Source organism: Chiloscyllium plagiosum, chromosome 3 (genome assembly GCF_004010195.1).
Source record: "Chiloscyllium plagiosum isolate BGI_BamShark_2017 chromosome 3, ASM401019v2, whole genome shotgun sequence".
NCBI lineage: Eukaryota > Metazoa > Chordata > Chondrichthyes > Orectolobiformes > Hemiscylliidae > Chiloscyllium > Chiloscyllium plagiosum.
Genome location: NC_057712.1, coordinates 87,268,960 through 87,285,144, shown reverse-complemented (window position 1 = coordinate 87,285,144; position 16,185 = coordinate 87,268,960). Strand labels below are relative to the sequence as shown.

At 36.9% G+C, this 16,185-nt stretch overlaps 1 protein-coding gene across 1 annotated transcript in view; it reads right to left on the bottom strand.

Annotated features, from left to right (window-relative positions):
• Nucleotides 1-1,349: 1,349 nt before the first annotated feature.
• The window catches only part of pnisr (PNN-interacting serine/arginine-rich protein), a 22,115-nt gene continuing 7,279 nt past the window's right edge, over nucleotides 1,350-16,185 (bottom strand). The window contains exons 3-8 of the mRNA XM_043675191.1: nucleotides 14,694-14,828; nucleotides 12,265-12,364; nucleotides 9,456-9,509; nucleotides 6,432-6,608; nucleotides 1,587-2,715; nucleotides 1,350-1,384 (exon numbers count right to left, since the gene is read on the bottom strand). Of these exons, the coding sequence (XP_043531126.1) occupies nucleotides 1,354-1,384; nucleotides 1,587-2,715; nucleotides 6,432-6,608; nucleotides 9,456-9,509; nucleotides 12,265-12,364; nucleotides 14,694-14,828 (1,626 nt within the window). The 3' untranslated portion in view covers nucleotides 1,350-1,353. The remainder of the gene's footprint in view (nucleotides 1,385-1,586; nucleotides 2,716-6,431; nucleotides 6,609-9,455; nucleotides 9,510-12,264; nucleotides 12,365-14,693; nucleotides 14,829-16,185) is intronic.

The window sequence follows — 16,185 nt, the reverse complement described above, 5'->3', positions numbered from 1 at the left end:
TAGGGTGTGAGGGGAAAGATAGAAGAACGACCTATGGGACAACTTTTTCATGCAGAGGATTATACGTTTATGGAATGAGCTGCCAGAAGAAGTGGTGGTGGCTAATACAGTTGCAACATTTAAAAAGACATTTGGATGAGTATATGAAAAGGAAGGGTTTGGAGGGATATGGACTATGTGCTGGCAGGTGAGACTAGATTGGGTTGGGATATCTGGTCAGCATGGACGAGTTGGACCGAAGGGTCTGTTTCCGTGCTGTACATCTCTATGACTATGACTCTATAACTACTGATTTTAACCAGTCTACAGCCTGTTCCAATGGCGTGACTCCACCAGAGTCCTCTACATGTTTAAAATGTAAAGGATAGCAGGGCAGATGTCTGAACATTTAAATGACATACATGTAGGTAAGTCCTTCAGAAACCCAACAGACTATCTTTTCTGAATAAAATTTGACAGTATTTGGAAGTTGTACTCCATGCCATACAAGTCTAAAGTTCAAGACTTTGCCTTTGTGTGGTTTCACACTGCACTGTCCAGTTATAATGGAAATTGTTTGCCATAAAGCTGAACGTAGCAGTAGCAAGAATCTTAATTTCCTTCTGTTAAAAACGACACCATTAATCAATCACCAAGTAAAATTGAGAAAAATCAGACTCCAAACATGTACTTCATGTGACTACTGTATTATTGTGGTGCACAAACATCGGTGATGAAAACATGCACTTAAGATTTTGAATATTTCCTCAGCAAAATGTAGCCTCATAGTTATTCCCTCAAATTATCTTTCATTAAAAGGAGTTCCAAATTAAATTATACCAGGGAAAACTTGTAAAAACTAAATATACATAATTGCTTGCAAATAGCAGAGTACTAGAGGCAACCGTTCAAAAGTTTATATGACTAATTTTAAAAATCTGTTTATGGTTTATGCAAACCAGATATTGTCACTTTTTAGTCAACTGCTCTTCATTCTCTGTTCTTCACTTTGATCTTTTCATAATGTCTGTGCCCATTTTTTAAAAAAGTCATAAATATCAGCAGTAAACAACGGGAAATGTTTAACAAAACCAATCTGAAAAGTTTATTGACAGCAAACTACAGTTAGTGTAAGTTTTATGTTAAAATGGTACAACTGAAAGCAAATTGTTTTTACAGTGTGAATAATCTCCGAAGAATGCAATACAAATAAAACCTGAAGTACTGAACTATAGACAGCACTTGGAAAAAATTTACACCTATATACATATATAAACACCTACACAGTTGTCACGTATGCCTCTATAATGAGACAAGCCTCCAAAACTCATGGAATTTCTGATCATGGCAAGGCTGCCACATTTTTTTTCCCCCTTAATGCTTACGATTATTGGGTGTCCTCGACCTGCAGTAGAAAGGAGAAAAAGAAGCAAATTAATAACATGCAAGACTCCACAATAAACGCTAGCTGAATAATGTGAAATGCTGTTTTTCAAACAAAGAGCTTAATCATACAGATGAAACAAAATGTTGAAGAGACCGATATGTTGGCGCCATTTTAACAAAACTTTACATAATGAAGAAAAATTGTATAAAATGTATACTACCTTGATCGTGACTTAGACTTGTGTTTGCGGCTTGCCTTCTTACCAGACCTTTGAGATTTTTCCACTGATCTTGAGCGACTGCGTTTCGATTTCTTTGCCTTCTTCTCTCTGCTGCTAACTGGAGAATGTGAGCTGCTCCTTGCACTAGATTCGGTGTCAGAATACTTTTTACCATCCTTTGTAGATCCTTTCTTGCTGGACTTGCTATCCTGCCTGGAATATTGTTGTGGCAGTTTACTGGAGCTACTGTGTGCATAAGTCCGCTCTGACTCCCTCTTCCGCTTCAACTTACTCTCATCTTGACTGCTGGACTTACAGCTGTCTTTATCCTCCTTTTGCTTATCCTTTCTCTGTTTGTCTTTCTTTTTGTCCTGATCCTTCTCTTTTTCCCTTTTCTTCTCCTCTCTCTTTTTAACCCGCTCTGAACTTCCATTCCTATTTTTTTTCCTATCCCTGTCTTTACTACTTCCCCTTTGTCTTATCCTCCCTCTGCTATGACTCCTACGCCTTTCAGGACTCCTACGTCTTTCCTTGCTCCTACTGCGACTTACACGCTTGACATCACTCTTGCTTCTACTTCTATGCCTATCTCCACTTCTTCTGTTTCGGGACCCACTACGATGCCTGTGTCTTTCCCAACTCCCATTTCTACTGTTTCTTCTGAGTCGATCACGGCTTCTGCTCCTTTCCCTTCTGTGCCTGCGAGTGTAACTTTGGCTTCTGCTTGTCCGTCTAGTTTTACGGGAGGGGGATCTGCTACGGCTCCACTTTTTCTTTCTCTTGGGAGAAAAGGAATAGGAAGAGCTACTACTGCTTTCTGTACTGCTGCTGGAAGTCGAACTCCTGGATCTACTACTGCTGCTAGTGGTGCCACTGGTGCTGCTACTCCCACTACTGCTGCTGGAGGAGCTTCTGTTTCTTGAAGATTTTTCCTTCAAATTTTTCTCACTCAAACTTTTACTCATTTCTAAGTTGGGGTCAGTTTCGCTCTGAGTTCTTTTCTTTTCAGTGACAGTTTCACACTCTTTTTCTTTCCCATCCTGCTTTACTGTACTGCCACTATGTTCTTTATTCTGTTCTTTAATATCCACCTCCCTGAAAAATTTGCCTTCTTGTTGATGTTTTGCATCTGGAAAACAAAAATAAAACTGAACTGAAAATGACCGTAAACAGGTACTCTTAAGATATGTGAAATCAAAATATTTGATTAAGAATAAACATGGAAATCCTTTTATTCGCATATTAAATAAAGCATTTAAAAATGCCATGAATCATGTCAGATTATCAAAGTATGAGGCAAACCTTTAAAGGGAGGTTCTAGGGTATACATTTCAAATTGACTTTGGATTGTTGAATCGTGGGAACTGTAAGATTTGTATATGAGTTTGACTTTATCAGTTTGTTATTTTAATATATTAATGAAACATCAATTAATACGTGAAATAGGTCAAAAACCCACAACATAATAAAGACTTGCTACATTACTGCAAATTGACTGGAGCTAGACCTGTTGAGAGAATGCACAGAATTTTTGTTAAAAATGAGGTTTAAAGTGCTTCCTAAATATACAAGTTAATGAGGTGCTTAGTTGCTGCAATAAACAGAAAATTCTGAAAATACTCCAGATGATAGCTTTGTAAAGAACTGAAGAAAGGTTAATATCTTGAAATTATTCATATGAGGGGCTATTTGATCTCAAGTAATCATCCAATGCAATTTTGTGTGTTTATTTACTTAAAGGATTTATCGGACAATCTCAAATATGTAGTTGGTCAAGCCGAGGTGTGAATTTGTTAGGCAGTGACTCACTGACAGCTGCTGTAGCTTCGTGGTGGATTGATTTCTTCATGGCAGATAGGTGTACTTATTATTTTGTATCTCTGACACCAGGAACATTACTTTTTTATTTTAAAATGCGCATATTGTTTCATAATTAAGGTCAGCATTATCAGGTTTGAGTTTTGCTTCACTGAACAGCTCAAGACAGATATTTTTATTAAACAATAGTGGTTTTAATTCATTAAGACCTTAGTTGGCAGAGCTAGTGGCAAATATATTTTTAAACTGTTGATGAATACACAGATACTTGTGGGAAAGCAAGCTTTTGTTTAAGAAGCATACGGTCACTTGCAACCAGAAGATGACTTGTAATCGGGAAGGTACAAAAAAAACCAATTCTTTACACTTGTAGAACAAACACAGTGCTCGAGATGATTTTGCATTTATCAGTACAATGACGAAACTCCAGCATAAAGGAGGTTGGATTTAATGACTAAATAGTATTGTAAATCAAGCTGGTAATGAGATTCATCCAGAGGAAAACAAAGCATATTAAAGGGAAGATGAGGCAACCATGACCGACGAGGAAAATTGGGGAAAGCATAAAAACAATAGAGAAAACAAATATTGTGGTGAAGGGTAGTGGGAATCCAGAGGATTGGCAAGCCTACAAAGACCAGAGAACAAGAAAGAAAGAAATAAGGAGGGAGAAGATTAAATATGAGAGTAAGCAAGCCGATAATATTAAAGATTATATATCTAAAGAAACTCTTACAAAGGGCAAAAGAGAGGCAAATGTGGACAATGGGCCACTGGAAAATTATGCTGGAGAAGTAGTAATGGGGAACAAAGAAATGGCTGAGGAACTGAATAAGTACTTAATGTCAGTCTTCACGGTGAAAGACATGAGGAATATCCAAAAAATCCAACCGAGTCAGCGTGGACAGGCATGAGTACGGTGGCCATCACGAAGAAGAAGGTGCTAGAAAAACAGAGGTCTGACAGTGGATAAATCACCTGAACCAAATAGGCTACACCCTGGAGTTCTGAAGGAGATAGTGGAGGCTTTGGTAGTGATCTTTCAGGTATCACTGGAGTCAGGGAGGGTCCCAGAGAATTGCTAATGTAACCCCCTGTCTAAGACTGGATCAAGGCAAAAGGTAAAAATTTGGTAAAATAGGGCAAAATCAGCATTCTTTCATCAGGGGGAGGTCATGCCTGTCAAATCTGTTAGAACTGTTTGTAGTGGTAATGAGCAGGTTACACTAAGGAGAGCCAATAGATGTTATCTACCTGGACTTCCAGAAGGCCTTTGATAAGGTGTTGCATAGGAGGCGGCTGAGTAAGATAAGGGCCCATGGCGTTAGAGGCCAGGTATTAGCATGGATACTAAATTGGCCGCCTGGCAGAAGGCAGAGAAGGGATAAACAGGTCCTTCTCAGGATGGAAGCTAGTGACTAGTGGTGTCCCACAAGGGTTGGTGTGGGGACCACAACGTTTCATTTATACATCTGGATGAAGTAACTGAGGGCATTCTGGCTAAGTTTGCACTTGATACAAAGCTAGGTGGAGGGGCACGTAGCATTGAGGAAGCTGCAGAAAGATTTAGACAGGTTAGTAGAGTGGGCAAAGAAGTGGCAGGTGAAATATATGGCCAAATGTGAGGTCATGCACCTTGGAAGGAAGAACAGAGACATGGACTATTTTCTAAATGGAGAGAAATTTCAGAAATCTGAAGTACAGAGGGACTTGGGAGACCTAGTCCAGGTTTCTCAAGGTAAACATGCAGATTAGTCAGTAGTTAGGAAGGCAAATACAATGTTGTCATTCATCTCGAGAAGACTAGAATATGAAAGCAGGAATGTATTTCTGAGGCTTTAAAAGGCTCTGGTCATACCACATTTAGAGTATTGTGAGCAATTTTGGGTTCCATACCTCAAAAGTAGTACTGCCCTGGAGCGGATCCAGAGGAGGTTCACGAGAATAATCCCAGGAATGAAAGGCATAACATATGAGGAATGTTTGAGGACTCTGGGACTATACTCAATGGAATTTAGAAGAATGAGGGGGAATCTCATGAAACTTACAAAATACTGAAAGGCCTAAATAGAGTGGATGCTGGGAAGATGTTTCCATTGGCAGGAGAGATGAGGAGCCGAGGGCATACCTTAGAGTAAAGGGAAGACCTTTTAGAAAGTAAGGAGAAGCTTCTTTCACTGGAGTGGTGAATCTGTGGAATTCATTGCGACAGAAGGCAGTGGAGGCCAGGTCATTGAATATCTCTGAAACAGAGGTTGGTAAGTTCTTGATTGCCAAGGAGATCAAAGGTTACGGGGAGAAAGCAGGAAAATAGGTTTTACAATCCTATCAGCCATGACTGAATGGAGGAGCAGACTTGATGGGCCAGATGACCTAATTTCTGTTCCAATGTCTTACGGTCTTATTATTCAATCTGACATCAATGACTTGAGATTTAATCAGCCCTAATTCAGAGTTCATAATATTCATAATAACAGGAACATGCCCTTTCTGGGAGAGGTTCTAAAACTATTGTGTTGAGATACTAGGCTTGCAAGGAATTCAGAGATTAGTAATCTACAAATTAATCTAATAATTTAAATAGCCAATAAAGGTAGAGGATAAAATATAAAGGGTATTGCTTCAGAGATTCCACTAAATCTGCTACTCAGACATATGGTAAATATATTCTAGAAGCTCTCCAATGGCTCGAGTAGAAGATCCATTAAAGTCTTTGGAGAGATAAGATGACAATTTTGGTTCTATGAATGGTTCAGTGAAGCACAAAGAACAGGAAAAGTCTGGAGTTGAATTCCTGAGCTAGCTGGAACTCAACCAAGCGAGCAGTGATAGACTGCCTTCAATGTCCAAAGTTAAAGGGTGGAGAACGACACAAGCAAGGTTGTGGTCAACGTTATCAAATGTGGACCAATACTGATAAACATCCTCAAAAGAAAATTAAAAGCTAGGGAATGGATAAGGGTAAATATTAGAAGACTCCACTGAAAATTGGTCTAGAAAATATAACCTATTCAACAACAATTATACCTTCCATTTGTTTCTCCTGTTGCTGTTGTAGAAGCTGTAATTCCCTTTCTTTACGTCGAAAGGCATCCTGCTTTTGTCTGATTCTACGATGTAGTTCTTCATCATCTGTGTCAGAGGATTCAGAGGCTCTCTCACTCCTTTCATCTTCACTGTCAGAGCCATACCCGCCCAGTCCACCTGCACATAAAAACCCCAGTTTCTTTCACAGTGGAAAGAACTTGCTTTCTAGCAGATTTTCAAAATAGTTCATTATGCATTTAATTTACTTTCAGAACAAATTCTTTGAAGTACTGAAACTATTTCCATTTTTGAAATATTCAATACCAATTTTATCAATATGATTCAAAATGATAAATTTTCAGTATTAAGCTACTGACAGCTGTTTAAACCTGAGCTAGCAAAGCTTAAATTGAAAACAAGTTCACACAAGATTTCTCACATCAACTCAAATGACTGATGGCAAAGTAAGCTGCATGACATTGGTGAGAATGCTACTAATTCGAAGGATGAGAAAATCTTTTAATGACTTAATTGATAACAATTAAAACATGCCAATGTGGAACACTGCCTATAGTTTGATTGGGAAGTTCACCAACATCTGCTAGTGTGTCTCACAGATCAAGATGATTATAACTTGAATCCTCAGGGGGCCTCCTGTGGTACAGTGGTAGTGTCCTTATCCCTGGAATAGGAGGCCCTGGCTCAAGTCCCAACTGCTTCAGAGGTGCATAATAACATCTCTGAACAGGCTGATTAAAAGACTAGGTTAAATAAAGAAATTATAAGTTGAAACCTTAGTCTACATACAGTGTGCTAACCTCAGCTGCATCAGTGGTGCCTGGGAAATAAAAATTGTGTGGTAGGAAGTGGGAAGGAATAAAAACACTCCTTAGATTTTGATTCTTCACTATTACCCGAAACTCTTCCGAAAGAATGCACATGGTCTTGGATTCAGTCTAATGGATCTATCTTAGATTGCTAAGAGGGGCATAATGCTTCGGCTTTTCATCTTGCACTCATCAGGACAAATGTAAAAATGACAAATTTCAGATGAGTGCAACAAGTTATACAAGAGAAATTGGTAGAGACTGATTGGCAATCAAGTCAACTTTGATTACTTTCTCCAAAGCAATGGGCATCACAGGGCTTCCCAAACAATTAAAAAAAACTGAAAGGCTCAAGCATGTAAAAAGCACTTATGCTAATAACCATCTTAACTATTGATTTAGATAATCCATCAAGCATGTAATGTGGCTCATTTACACATGATAGAAGAAATGTAGGCTCATACGCAGAGGCCAATTCTCTACAAACAAAAATAATATGTTCAGGTTTCTGCCTTTCCTAATCACCCAGAAGTTTGGGGAGTTTATAAATCCTCAATTCCATGGCAGTGCCTTGGCAATCAGAGTGGACATCCAATCCACTGACACTGAAATATAAATTGTTTTGATCATCTAATATTTGGCATTCTTGTTTTCATCTTGAGGAGTGTAAGGTGAAAAGCTTCATAACATGCCTGTCCTTTCAGCAATTTTCAAATTACAAAGTGATTTTTAAAAATCTATTTTATTAACTCAGGCAATGTACAAAAGGGAGTTCCATTCCTTGCTGGAATTGTAAAGAAGTGCTAACCAATGGCCTGAAGGTGGGCAACTGAAAAACAATTTGCATCACCAGCAAAGCAAAATTCTTATTTTTAAAAATCACATTTTACATCAACTTGTTTAAACTCATTGCAATGCTTTTTCCTCATTGCTGAGTTGAACCTCTGTGGATTCTTTAAGCTCAACATATATGGTAATATTTTTGCAAGAAATAATTTCAGCAAGAAATGGCTTGTGAACTAAGTTATCTTTACATATAAAGTATGTAGATAAGGCTTTGGACTTCAATGTTGAGGAATAAGATCAAAAACTACTGTTATTCTAGTATTTATTAACTTTCTGAAATGAAACCTGATTTTTTATTGGAACTAATTTCTCTCATTTGAAGAGTTGACCACTAAGCTGCTAATTTTTGAGGGGTAAAATCAATATAATTCAATCATGCAATAAGACAAAAATTATTACATTTTGGAATACTGCACAATTACTGAATCTGTCTTGTCAACTATACTGAGGAGGATTACAAAATGCGGAAAAGAATCACAATGACCGTAGATTTTTTAAAAATTATATTTGTAGGTGGTGACAAATGGTTTACAAACAAAATGAAACATCAGAAAAATAACCAATATAAAGTAAACTGTGTATGCTGCTATTCATTATTTCCAGTTATGGAGCAGGCAACGCTTATTGCAGAAATAGATCCCACTAACTTTTTGGGGCCTAAAACAGTTTGGTTATTTAAAACAGGTTCTCAGTTTTAACAAATATTTAAAATAATATGCACAAACCAGAAACGGAGTACTCTCAAGAACTTTATTCTATGAAAGTAGTGAAAAGTGGTATTGATACCACTACATTTATGATTCAAGTGGCACTACTACTGAAAAAGAATAAATAAAATTTACCAATTAGTTTCTAACTAAGGTGAAGTTTATTAGCTCCTAACTACAATCAGTTTATTTCTTTAAATCTGATTTAGCAATGACAAGACCAAACTATTGGGTTCTCACAATGTAATTTTCTTCCACCAGTTTCCAGCTGGAAACAGAAGATTTCGACTCAATTGGGCAATATTATATCACTGTAACAAACACTGAGGATTGAAGAGAGGACAGGTTGCACTGTGCAGAGAGATAAAAGTTCAGGCTAGAATAGATGAAGCTCTGCAATATCAGCAAGATGGCTTGGCCACTAGTACTATACAAGGAATGCTTTCCATAAGTTTATGCAGTAATCTATAAGTGGATGAGAAAACAAAGTATGAGCTGAAAGTACATAATTATCACCTGTTGATGGTTGAAAAGTACATGGTGACAATTAAAAAGTACAAAGGTACAGCACATGTACAAGCTTAAATTCTGGACAAATCCCCTTTCTCCCATTACCCATTTTTTTCTTAAAGGATGCTACTTACCAAGTCCAGTTAGAGAAGCCAGTGCACTGGACTGTGCCAGCTGCTTTGCAGGAGCTTTGTATCACATCAACAACAGGAACAACATGTTAACACTTTTTCAAAGTCATGAGTTGCTATGGCATTGCAAAACTGTACTACTACAGCTGCTTTGCAAGGGAGAGAAGAAACATTATAAACAAAAAGATCCATTCAAGAGCACAGTGCTTCACATAACAGGCATATTTGTTTACAACTTTTATATCACCTAAAGCAAAACAGTTAGCATGTATAATAATGAACTATAAAAAAGGAACAAAGGTCTTTTTCTAAAATATAGGAGAGAGATGTGGTCAGATTTTAAAAAAAAAGAAATCTTAATTTCCCTATATTTATAGAAACAAAATTCGAAGATGGTGAAATGCTGATACATATATTTTTTAAAAATCGGTGATATATCTCAGTATGCATTCAACAAGAAATATGAATATGAGTTTGGCAGCAAATGCAAACTCTAAAGGTAAGCTAACTATATCATTGATTTTACAATTTGTGTTAAACCAAAATTTTTCCAATTTCTTAAGTTTAACTTAAATTAACTTTAATGTACATAAAGTACACCATTCCTTGGATTATAAATACAGAGTTCAGAGTCTGCTGCAGATAGAAGGCTACGGATTGAATTCTTGTTTTAGATCACAATAAATGTATTACACTATTGAAGACGATTGCTAGCACATACCGACGTTAATGACAGTGACTGAAACCAACTAATTACTAATGGATATCAAAGCTGAATTCCCTAATGTGTGAATTTCAGTAGGATATGGAACTCTCAACTGCTGTTAAGATAATGAGAACAATGGTATAATTAAAGAAATTGCATTAATTCCTGAGCTAGCTGCCCAGCTACCTGCATTAATGTATTAGAATAAAACTCCTGCTGTCTTTATTGGTCATTCGCTAAAGGATTCTTTTTTTAAAAACATACCCATGTTTATTTTTATAATGGCTAAACCTATTAACTGTCATAAATATCAAAGATGTAATTTTTTTCTCGTGTCTATATTTGCAAGAATATAAACCACCTTGTGAAATTCTGATGGAGGTCAGTAATGTTTTGATAAGGTATAGTGGATTTTTAGCAATTTCAAATATTATGGGGAGAAAATAATAAAACAAAACTTCTAAAACTGAAATATGCCTCATTTAGTTTTGCATACAGTAAAATCACATTCAACCAAATCCCTCACAAATTTCCAATTGAACAAAAGGGAAACAGAAGGTCATCAACAAGTGCTGGTTCAACTAATGCAGGTTCTGAAAGTTGGATTGTCTTTTATGCCAATTAAGAGCAGATCATTGGTTAATTTCAGGTAACTATACACCCAGATTTAAACAAAACATTATAGCAAATTGACATGTGTGTAACTGTCAAACTGCAATACTTGATTTTCTTGTCAACAAAGCACTTTCAATTTGAGACAACCAGGCTGAGAATAGAATAGTACAACCAGATGTAAGGTTCTCTACTTTGCCGTAATCTTATAGCAGCACACATTACTCCTGCACTGTTAACATTTTCACATTTCTCAGAGCAACCAACTCAGGGGGTCTGTGCTAAATTACCAATTAGCACTAAATTAGTAACATTTGGCTTTGTGGCCACATATGAACCAGGAACTCAAATGAAACCAATCACGTTTTACACAAGACTGTTAGTCAGAAAACCGATAACAGTTTTCACCAAACTAGTCTAAGCTACTATTTGAACCCACCACCCACCAGTTCCCATATGCAGTTCTTTGTTACAGAATTAATCATTTATCAGCCATATAGATCACCTCAAAAGATAACTGAAGAGCTACCATTAAACTGTTGCAAAAGTATTCTCCTAATGTTACTTGATGAATTTCACGTCATTTCAGTTATTAAGCTAGATGAATTATGTACCTTTGTCAACAACAAAATTATTTAAGACTAGCCATTAGTTCTAGGAGAGCTAGATAAATACACAATAATGAAAGGATATATGAAGAAATAATGTGTAAGGAGGGTTGTGTGAAGTTGTCATAGAACTGCTGGGATGAAAGCCTCATTTCTCTGTGGGTAGACAATTATCTCTTAAGATTGCACATTTTAGTAAAGAAACAAGAAGCCATGCACGTGGCTGCAAACTCTTTCTCCAGACTTCAGGAATTAAGCCGATTTACTGACTGATCCACTGGTTTACATCTCGACTGAACATCACACCTGACACATTCTGTAGTTCTCTTATTTTCATCCAGGAGAAGCTGTAATTATGTTGTTCTCTGTAAGTAATAGCTTGTCACTGTTACTACATAGTAAACTTGTTTCTGTACCCCAAAAAAATTTGATTTAATGAGGTTTTACTGTACTGTCTGCTCAAAATTATCTTTTTTCCAAGAGATGTGCAATTCTTTACCACAGAAGGCTGCGACGGCCAAGTCTCTGAATATATTCAGGAAAGAGATAAAAAAGAACTAAAAATTTATCTAAGGTATCAAGGGGCATGGGGAGAAAATGGGGGAGCAGGCTCGAAAGGCCTACTCCTGCTCCTAGTTTCTATGTGGAATCATTTCCCGTAATATGTACAAATACAGGGAAACTGTAAATGTAACAGTAGCTTACTTATCCATTTCCTCTTAGGAATAAATGCAATTTTCTTTATGGCATTTTAATTTACTGTTAAGTAATTAATTATCAGTAATTCCAAAGTATATTCCAAGTCTGAAGGATTTAAAAGGTTAGGGCACATTTATGCTTCTTCAATTTTAATTACATTCTATCAATTATTACAACGATTTTGTACCTTTAGTAGCTTTACGATGAACATCTCTGGCAACATAATAGATTTCTTCATTTGTTACTTCTAAAAGAACTTCTGTAAGCAAAGTCTTCATCATTATCATCTGTGATCAAGAATAAAACAGCAAGAATTTTAATATCTGCTTTAATTGGAAAAGGAGATTTTAATTGGAATTAAGTGCATAAATTAGATGTCAACATCCATTTTTACAGACCTGATAAGTCATTGCAATATAGTTTTTTTTAAACAAGCCTGAAATTGGTTTCTAGTCAACTGTTCTTCAGACCATATAAAGAGTCGTAAAAATTTGTATACTTAATGCTTTGTTCTTTAGACTTTCTTGCTTTGATTTGGTAAACAATTTAATTTTGCAAAACCTACAAAATCCTTCAAGCTCATACAATGTTTCTTGCCATTATTCTATTGTCTTGGGATAATTTTTTTTTGTTAATTAAATGAGTATTCAATGCAGAGAAATTGAACATCCTAGCATCCATATTTAGCTTTAGATATTTTCATTTTAAATATAACAAAACCATTAAAATTTTCTCCAATCTACCCAACAATTTCCATCAACTCTCTCTGCAGGTATGCTTTCCTTACTGCAGAGGATATCCTCATTCTTTGAGGTTTATACACAAGTTAGAAAGGGTTGCAATCATAATTATACTGAAGTTTTATTTATGCAAGATCTATTAAGTTCAAGTCAGGACTGTGATGGAATAATTTCCATGTGACTGGATGAGTGGAGCTTCAAGAACACTCGAGGCGTTCAATGCCAGTAAAGACAAAGCAAACTCTTTAATTGCCACCCCATTCATGTTAAACATTTACTCCATCCAGAACTCCAGAGTGGTAGCAATGTGCATCTTCTCAGAAACGTGTATCGTCTTTACTGTAGCAACTCACCAAGGCTCCTCTGACAGCCCTGACACCCAGAAGGAAAACGGAACAGATGCATCACCATTTGCAAGCTCCCCTCCAAGCCACACAACATAATGACTTGCAACTATAATCGCTTTCCTCTTGTTCAAAATTATGGAAATCTTTTCCTAGTAGTACTGTGGAAATACCAACAGCACATACTCATCACCATCCTCTCAAAGCAATTAGGGATGAGAACTAAATGCTCACCTAGCCAGTGATGCTCCATCTTATGAATGAATTAAAAACAAAACAGTTCTATTCTTAATCAATATGTTGACTGAAATAATAAATCATGCATAAATTGACTTAGTTGTGTCCGCAGAAGTAGAGCAATCAGATGACATAAAAGGAAACATGTTGGGAGACAGTGACCAAACATAAAGAGATACTAACAAAAAAGGAAGAGGAGGAAGAGCAGGATATGTCACTAAGAAGCAAAGCAAATTGGTGGGATATCATAATTAGTATACTGAGAAGTATATATGTAAGAGGTTGTAAAGGTACAAGTATGTTTACTTTGGGAAAATAAATTCAGAGTTCCTTGTGCAAAATACTTGTTAGATCAGTTGAGATTTAGGTATATAACTTTGGGCGTTCCACTCAAGAAACTGACTGAATTCATAGATAGTACAGTTTGGGTTCACAATAAGGTTGCCAAAGATGCAAGATACGGAGATTATTTTACTCCAGCAGCAATTTAATATTTTTTGACTTCATAAACGCATTGGAACAAAAGGCTTCATTTTGTACTGTATTATTAATGTGCAACGATGCACAGGAAGTAATATATACATTTAGATTAAATAGTGGAACAATGAATATGAAATCCTGAACCTATATAATTAAAGACTACCAGAAAAAAAAGCATAGAAATGCTTAAAGAATCAGCCAAGGTATTGCAAATTATGCCCAAGAAGCACTGCATTGGAAGAAAGATATAAAATTAACAGAAAAGATACAGCATAACTTCATTAGCCACACCAATGATGAGAAATAACAGTTAAGGAAAAAAGATTTGAGGTATCAAGACTGGTTGCTCACACTACTACCTATATTGTAGAGTGACCAAGAAGATATCAAAGGTAAATATATAATGTCACCAACTGCGAGCATTTTATCAGACACAAGTAAAATCAAAAGAAATGTAAAAGAAATGAAAAAGCACAACAATGATATAGGAATTCAAATGGTTGTAATCGGTGCAGGTACATGTGTGAAATATCAGCAGCATTTAAAGAATTTACTATTCATGTTTTTACAGTTACTGCATGGGAATATGCCAATTCATTAAATATGTAGAAACTATTGCCTCAGTCCATAAAATAAAATTTAAAACATTTGTGTAAGCATTAAATTCAAATTTTAGTGTTCCCTGTACTTGGTGTTCCTTAAAGCTTATGCAAAATTTTGTACACACATAATTCATTTATTTCCAATTAATTATGTTTCTGATTGTAAGCTTTTGCTCAAAACAAAAGTGCAATAGTGTGAACAAATTATCATACCATCTGAAATTCTTTTTCTTCTTCAGTCATTTCTGGTTCGCTTTGTTCTTCCTGAGCAACTGGCGAGGGACTCCTACTTGGTTTGTCGCTAATTTTGGTTTCAGTGGTTTCAAACTCATCTTCTTCATCACTGTCCTGAAGCAACAAAATCAGAATATCTACCTTCAAATTTCAAAACCAATTTTAACAAAACTTCAACGTACAATTACTTATTGTTTTTTTCTTTAAAAAGTCATGATCCCAAAGTTTGGGAGAAGATTTGTAGCTCGGGTGCTCGTTGTTGTGGTTCTGTTCGCCGAGCTGGAAATTTTTGTTGAATCGAATCCTTCCACCATGTGTCAGATACAGACTGCCAGTCAGCAATCCACAAGCCAGAGAGACAGCCAGACAGAACGGATTCAGGATGATCCAGGTAATGATTACAGACGCGCACAACAGACTTCACAAATACAGACAAGAAATTGCGCGCCAAAAGTCGTTAATTTCAAAAACCACCAATCAGGAATGGACCCGGACCATAGAACGGGCTGTCACCATAGGACAGAACAGGACTACACATCGCAAAAAAACGGCACTAAAAGAAAAAATGGCCAAACTAACACACAACAAAGAGGACACCACAACACACACCTGGGTTAAAAACCTCTCCCACAGACAGCTCACAGACACGGAAAGAACAATATTGGCCAAGGGACTCAACTACAACCATAGGGACGCCAAGACAGCAGACTTCCTAGCACTAGAATGCACACTCAGGAACCATGGACTGACAGAAGAGACACAACAAACAGTGAGGCAAAGTATCGTACCCCTGACAACAAGGAAAAGACAAACACATAACCTCAACACCAAGGAGAGGGAAGCACTAAATTCACCAAGAAACGATAAGAACATAATCATACCACCAGCAGACAAAGGCAGAATGACGGTCATCGTGGACAAAGCAGAGTACATCCAAAAAGCACAACAACTACTTGCAGATACCAACACCTACCAAAAGCGGGAGTTTGACCCCACCCCACAGCTCACCAATAGGATAAATAACACACAGAGAAATCTACAAAAAAAACGGACAGATAACCAGGTCGGACCTAAAAAGAATGAAACCTGAAAGCAACAACACCCCCAGATTCTATGGACTACCTAAAGTGCACAAACCAGACATCCCACTCAGACCCATAGTCTCACTACCAGGAACACCATCACACAAACTAGCTAAAGAACTACAGCAGAAACTGAAACACCTGATCAGCGGATCCAGACAACTCTATACAATCAACACAGGAATTCTTGGACATCATCAGAAATATACACATAGACAAAGAAGAAACCATGATATCATTCGACGTGACGGCACTGTTCACTTCGATTGACAAAACCCTAGCCAGAGAAACAATTTCGCAGGAGGCTCCCAAGAACTGATGATGTCGCCTACCCAGGGGACGAAACGTTTGCAACAAAAACTTCCAGCTCGGCGAACAGAACCACAACA